We start from the raw sequence: 7,188 nt of genomic DNA, 5'->3' as shown, positions 1-7,188 counted from the left end.
CTTACTTACTTACTTACTTACATTTCTTTTACTATCCCGGACGGCTTTGAGCGACACACTCTTCTTCCTGATTCCAACCTAGGAAGACAGCTGGGATTCTCTCCGGAGAAACCTCAGTTTGGCTTAAAGTCTGATCCCATGAGCTAATTAGGGAAGACTTCATAGCCAGGGACCCGGCACGCCTGCCGGTGGTCTCAACCCGAGGCCGAGCCTCTAAGTGTGTTTTTAACTCCCGAGGGGAGATTTTATTTTGGAAGGAGGAAAACAGACAAAAGTTACCTGGAAAACACCTGTTCGCCAATGACCGGTAAGCGAGCCGACATCAGTTCCCAGACTGATCGGAGGCAAGCCAGCTCCTACCCCGAGGGTGCCTTAAGAAGCCATCATCAGGTAAAAGCTGATGTGTTCGGAGTGACATGTCATGTGGAACCTGAGCTTAGAAAAGACGTGCAGTTCCGGTTGACCCACACTTTGATAAAAGTAAAAGTCGTAGTAACATACTAATCTTACTTTCCTCCTTTCCTTGTTCTTAATTTGCCAAAACTTAAGCTAGAAGTGCCAGTAAAATTGTTTGGTTTTTAACATCAGAAATGACGTTTTTACTGTTCTATATAAGTAATCTGAGTTGATGTGAATTGAAATTCGGATGCGGGTTTTATCTCATTTAACTCTGACGCTTGTTATAGGAATAACCACAATCAAGTGTAACTTATGATCTGTTCTGTTTGTGTAAATAAATGATTGCATAGTCTTTTATGAATCAACTTGAACTCGTCTGAACGTTCACTTGTGTCACTCTTCACTTCGCACAGTCAAGATATTAACAAGTAATGAGAAATACCTTGGTAAAAGTTTCCTCATAACCTTGTGTATGAGAGATGTGGGAAAAGCTTAAATTACCTTAAGCTCACTCTTACAGGCCTTTTCGAGGCCTTTTGGGGAACTTTTACGGTCTGTGAAGGTGACAATATAAAACTAATAGAATATTATTATTATTATTATACTATTATTATACACATCAGGACAAATAAAAAACATTTTCATGTAAACAAGAAAAATACTGTATAGTTTATACTGAATTTCATAAAAACGGGTAAATCTGAATTATTCAGGCATATTTATTTTCTAATAATTATTATTATTATAGTCTTCAAACTATTTAAAAGTAATTCTGATGGATTTGAAAGAGGGAAAAAAATTGGAATCTTTAAGTAAACAACAGGCTAGCATGAGCTAACATGTTACTTTTACATTACTTTTTGTATTGGTATTTTTCACATTTTGCATATAAATTTCTGTTGTGGGTAACAACCCCCCCCCCCCCCCACCCCCCACACACACCCAAAAATAAAATAAAATAAAATTCTGTTGTTTGGTCACATTTTCAAAGAGCCACATGTGGCCCCATAGCCACAGGTTGCAGACCCCAGCTTTAYGCCCTTCATTGGTTTGTTTTGTTGATCTTTGACCTTTCCGCCCACCTGCTCGGTCGCCCTTCATGGCGTCCCAGATGTTGCAGTTGAAGTCGTCGTAGCCGGCCAGCAGCAGGCGGCCCGAGCGCGAGAACGCCACGGAGGTGATGCCGCAGATGATGTTGTCGTGGCAGTACACATTCAGCTCCTGGTCGGCCCGCAGGTCGAACAGCCTGCAGGTGGCGTCGTCCGAGCCGGTGGCGAAGGCGCTGCCGTTGGGAAAGAACTGGGGAAGAGTGTGGAGGAGGAAGAAGAGGATTTAATGATTTAATCTTTTGCATGTTTATTTGCTCCACTGTCAGTCAGCCTTTATTGTACGTAGAAATATCTTAATGTTCTGACATTAAAGGGGGCGACTTCTGCAAAACCCACTTATTTAGTCGTTAAATATGTTTTGTTGTGGACTTGGAGTCTGTAAGAGTGCAGAAAATGTGAATTTATCCTGGTGCTGCTTAGATATCTTTATATTCTGTTTGGGTCAGACTTTTCAACCCATTCAGTTTTCTTTCTTTTCTGACATATTTTGAAGAATACRTCAGTATTTGCTGCAGAGCTGCTACTCATGCACTTCTGGCTGGCCACTTTTGCACATCCGCCATTTTTATTTTTCGCAGTGATTTTGCAGTCCAAGCGGATGGACACGYCCCCCTTTGTTGACATCTTTTATTCAGTTTGTAAATAAAACTCTGCACGTCTTTAGTTACTGAACTCAAGTGCGACTGTTTCGATTTTGTTTTTTTAAATTTTGAGATTTGTCTCATCCTGGATTTCTGAGAATTTACACCACGATGCTAACGGTGATCTACAGTACCAGCGTTTTGGATCTGAAGTCTGATGGAGGTAATTTAAGTTATAAAGTGAACGAACACACACACACACACACACACACACACGAAAATCAGACCTGAAGTGAACGCAGCCTTGGTCTAAAATAATCTGTCATGAAAGGCAGCGGCAGTGTTCCTTCATGAAATACAAAACCTTTATTTTTATACAAGTATCTTCTGTTTGTGATCAACTATCCACATGTTTCTGACTTCATTAAGTGAAAGTAGATAAAACATTTGTGCAAAGTTTCTACTAARTTTCATAAAATCCAGATTTTTATTTTATTTTGTTCTCCCAGACTTGGAGAACAAGTCTGGGAGAACTTCTATTTTCATTTTATACTCCAAAATACTGAAAAACTCTTTTTATTTTAGTCAGACCGGAAGTTGAACACAGTTGTTCTCAGACCGTTTAAGGTGGAGCTAATTAAATAACTTTCAAATATCAGTCTGCAGATAAAAAATATAAACGTTAGCCGATTAGTTTGACATAGTTTATCACTGATTCAAACTGTTTCCTGGAGCTTCTGCTGCTTTTAGCTCATGAAACCTTCCTCCCTGAGGTCCATGTTGAGGATCTTAAAGCTGCTGCAGCTAAATCTTTGGTTTGACGGAAATAAAAAGTCTGTTTTTTAGAGTATAAAATGAAAATAAAATAACCGCTCATGTTTCATTTTTCAGTATCTGTTTTTTTTATGAAAAATGACCAAATGGTACACCCCCCGGCCCCCCCAGCACACTCACACAGCTGGCGTTGATGTCCGACTCATGTCCCGTGAAGGTCTGCCGGCACATGCTGTCCCTGATGTCCCACAGCTTGGCCGAGGCGTCGCAGGCTCCGGACACGAACGTGTGGAAGTCGGGCGACAGCGACAGGCTCATGACGTCGCCGGTGTGGCCGGAGAAGACCGTGGTCTGCTGGCTCGTCTCGATGTCCCACAACGCGCTGCGGCGGCGAGAGGAAACTGGTTAAAGCGCCCCCTGCAGAGCGCRCTGATGCAGAGTGACGACGGGACTCACCAGGTGGTGTCTCCGGAACTTGTGATGATTTGATTGTCATCGATGAAGCGGCAACATGACAGGTAACCTGAGAGGACAGAGACGGTCAGGTGAGGGATGCGTTTAGGACAAAAAACAAAAGTATCTTACATGTTTATACTCAATTGTCAAAAATTGTGTCAAAGGAAGCGTGGAACACTGGACGGATGTGGCTGAGAGCCARGTGCTCACCTGTGTGTCCAGGTAGTTCCCTGCTGACCCTGACGTTGCCTTCGCGTGTCTTTAAGCAGTAAATGGAGCAGATGTTGTCCAGGCCTCCGCAGGCCACGTAGTTCCCCGAGGGGGCGTACGCACAGGTCATCACCCAGGAGGAGCGCAGGGGGATGGCGTGTATCTGAGGGGGGAAAAAAACTGTAAAACAAAATGCTTCATCTGTTGACACCATTTTATATGCCCGAACCGAGGTTTGAACTGAGAGGTCATCTTAAGATGAGAAATGACGGAGTTGTAGTCATTTTGCTTCAAACCTTGAAAAAGAATCTCATGAAACGTTAACAGGGCTGAGTCCTCCCTTGTATTTACAATAGAAATATTAAAATACCTAATAAACACAGGTAGATAATATTGTATCACTTTTTGTGAAATTTACAACAAAACTGCTAAAAACGCCAGAGTCTGTCCAAAGAGCTCACTTTTCACAGCCCTGTTCATTCGTGGTGCAGAGTGATTGACAGACATCTTKTCCCGCCCCCTCAGGCTTCAGCCAATAAGGGTGAACGTGCAGKAATGTGCCTCCAGCGTAAGTGTATGTGGGCGTGGCTTGGTGTAGACTGAGATGTATGATGGCGAGCAAGATTAGCATAAACAAGGTGGATTTATTTATTTGTCCCCCGTTTTTCTTAAAGGGATCCCTGATTRGTTGTAACATTAGACTTTATTTGATAAACATTTATTTTAACTGTAAAATAAAGACTGTAAAAATACTGTAGGCTGTTTAGTTTTGTAAAATTTAAAAAAAAATTTTTAACACGGATGGAGCCATTTTATTTACACACAAAGAATTCTGGGTAAATGATGACGTGATAGGTCCTAAGTGTGAGCGAGCTATATCCACCCTGAAGGTTAATCTCAGACAATATCTGACGATTGACTTTTAAAATGAAACCAGAGAGCGTTGACAGAGAGGAKAAGGTAGAAATGACTCAGCCTGTAACTGAAAATATAGATGGAGGACAACAGAGCTGCTTCATGGAAGAAGAACCTCAGCTTAGCCTGTTAGCTTTTGCGCTAGCACCAACGCTATATTGCCTTATAAGTATTAGCTCGTATAATCTGTTGTTGGAATCCAATCTGCAAGTGTTTTGTTATACTTACACGTACTTCCAGCTATTTTCAAAAAGTTTCWTTAAAATCCMTCTTGTAGTTAAGATATTTTGCTAGCAAACAGCCACAGACAAAAATATTATTGTCCACCTGCACCTTTTAGACTTTTTACCCAGTTCTGCACTAATCAAAGGGTAAAACCATAAATATCATGTTTCTTAATGTTCTGATACGTCACAGTGTGGCTGAAGTCAGTCTGTWAGGTTTTAACTCTCACATCTAGTCCAGACAAGTTAGCGCACTAATGAGCTCATGGCAGAARMATTTTCACACACTTCACCTTGTTAGTGGTGTAGCTGTCCCAGATGATCAGTTTGCCATCTTGAGAGGCGCTAACCAGGAGCCTGCAGACAGAAGAGGAGAAAAACACGGACATTTAACTGTTACTTTTGTCCAAATAAACACCTGGCTATAATAAAATGTTAACATGATTTAAAAGTGTGTGTGTCTCTTAGAAAATTCAAACCGGTTCAAACCAAGCAAACATWAATTACTATAATTCAGTCATTTTTACAGCTTGTAAGAGAGTTATTAACTCAGTTCTGGAAAGYCATTATTTGATTTGACAGTTACTGTGGACTCTCACTTTGAGTCTGAACCCCAGTGCATGGCGTAGATCTTGGCGAGGTGACCCCGGAGGGTGCGTCTCGTTCGCATCTGAATCCGCCCCACAGGATCCAAACCAGCAGCGATCTAAGTGAGGTAAAAAAAAAAAACTTTTACTACAATTTTTATTTTAAAAGTTGTTCTGTGAGACTGAAGGGCTAAGCAGTGATAATTAAAATGAAACTCCMAAAATGGCAAACATTTGTCTCAGGACTTGACATGTTTCAGTAGTGTTTACCTGCGTCAGTGTTGAGTCTCCACATGCTTTTCTAGCATCCTAATGGACATAAAATAAAAGTTGGTAAACCAAGTATAAACGTCAGAATATTAATGTGAACCATGTGTAAAAACTTACTTTTATCTGGCTCCGAAGCTGCTCGGCYTCCTGACGAAGCTGCTCCAGCTCACTCATTTTTGGAATTTGTTGGAGCGTTCACCTGTTGATCAGAGAGCAGGAATAACCATCAGAATCTGACTGACAGWCTTTGACAATGAAAGATTTATTTTGTTTGTTTTGTTAAATTTATGTTGACCAACTGCTAACTGCTTAGACGACACAAACCTGTTGATGTTAGTTTGTTAGTTAGCTGTTAGCRGATCTAAAGTTTGCAAAACCTWATTAAGAGGAAGCTAATTGGTCCGCTGACAGGTTTCAGAGTTACTGAAAAGGTAAATTTGGTCAATGAAAAATTAGTACTGCTGTTTGACCACAACCTATTAGTTAGTGGGTTTTAAGTTAGCAAAGCTAACTTTTTGCTATCTACAACAGGTAACATATTAATTGTTCCTAACATTTCCACAGAACCTCTGCTTCTAAAGATCCAAACTATCCCTTTAAATGTAATCAAACGCCTGGTTATAAAATGAACTTTGATAGCTTTAATTCTTAGTGTTTTGCCCACGCAGCTGTGGGGGGACATGTTCTCTTCTAGTCCTGAGACCTGCTCCCTCAACCAGTCCAAACAGGTATGAAAAGGCAAATAAATAAATGGGCATAAATTACGTAAAGTCCCACTTGTTTGGGATTACCATAATTTCATGCTTTCATAATCCAGTAATCCAGTGGTTGACTAATCTAAAAAATATCATTCAATTAGGTAAAATCCTTTACATTAAATACATTTCCCCACTTGGTTTGGAGAAATAAATATTTAAATAAAAGCACACATTTTAATCTGTGAGCCCACAGTGAGAAAAACACTTGTAATCTGTTTATGAGAGGTGGGGCAGGGGAGGATAATCTGTAACGACTGAGCTGCCTTTAAAGCGACGCAGATCCGTCAAACTAATGCTGGACAGAGTCGTCCTCATTGATCTCCTGTCTGATCTGACCGCAGCCAGCAGGCCCCCGTGTCACAGTACGATTTCAGCTGAAGCAGAACTTTCTGTTCCTGGTAGAAGCCCGGTTACACATTCAAACATTCAGCCTGGATTTACATAACTGCAGGGATTCTAACGGTATCGCACTGCACCGCGAGGAAGACTTCAGCTACTGTAGACCACTTCAACCTCTGGGGACCAGCGACCAGATGGATCCCACAGCACTAATGGAGGCCAAAAAAAGGTGGTTCATGGGTCTCAGTCTAACTGGCACAGCTGCTCATTTAGCCAATGAGAAGAAGACAAGCTGAGTGAGGAGGAGAGGGGAAGAAGGGGAGCAGCAGCAGAGTTCAGGCCTGGATGAGTCCAGACAGATGCTCAAAATGCATTTTAGCTGCATCAAACTGGAAAATGAAGTTGATGGATGAGAAACTCTCTTTTTGCGGATGATGTGGTCCTGTTGGCTTCATCGGAACGTGATCTGCAGCACTCGCTGGAGTGGTTCGTGGCCGAGTGCGAAGCGGCCGGGATGAGGCTCAGTGCCTCCAAATCCGAGGCCATGGTCTTGAGCCGGAAAAGGG

General features: G+C 41.7%; 1 protein-coding gene across 1 annotated transcript in view; it reads right to left on the bottom strand.

Moving 5' to 3' along the window:
- Positions 1-7,188, bottom strand: part of gnb2 (guanine nucleotide binding protein (G protein), beta polypeptide 2) — a 13,505-nt gene that overhangs the window by 1,548 nt on the left and 4,769 nt on the right. The window contains exons 2-9 of the mRNA XM_014006696.1: positions 5,643-5,724; positions 5,526-5,564; positions 5,268-5,374; positions 4,962-5,025; positions 3,530-3,692; positions 3,320-3,386; positions 3,044-3,245; positions 1,482-1,698 (exon numbers count right to left, since the gene is read on the bottom strand). Coding sequence (XP_013862150.1) covers positions 1,482-1,698; positions 3,044-3,245; positions 3,320-3,386; positions 3,530-3,692; positions 4,962-5,025; positions 5,268-5,374; positions 5,526-5,564; positions 5,643-5,699 — 916 coding nt within the window. The 5' untranslated portion in view covers positions 5,700-5,724. The remainder of the gene's footprint in view (positions 1-1,481; positions 1,699-3,043; positions 3,246-3,319; positions 3,387-3,529; positions 3,693-4,961; positions 5,026-5,267; positions 5,375-5,525; positions 5,565-5,642; positions 5,725-7,188) is intronic.

This window comes from Austrofundulus limnaeus, unplaced genomic scaffold (assembly GCF_001266775.1).
Source record: "Austrofundulus limnaeus strain Quisiro unplaced genomic scaffold, Austrofundulus_limnaeus-1.0 Scaffold37, whole genome shotgun sequence".
NCBI classification, from domain to species: domain Eukaryota; kingdom Metazoa; phylum Chordata; class Actinopteri; order Cyprinodontiformes; family Rivulidae; genus Austrofundulus; species Austrofundulus limnaeus.
Note: the sequence above shows the minus strand (reverse complement) of the source record. Positions and strands in the feature narration are given on the sequence as shown.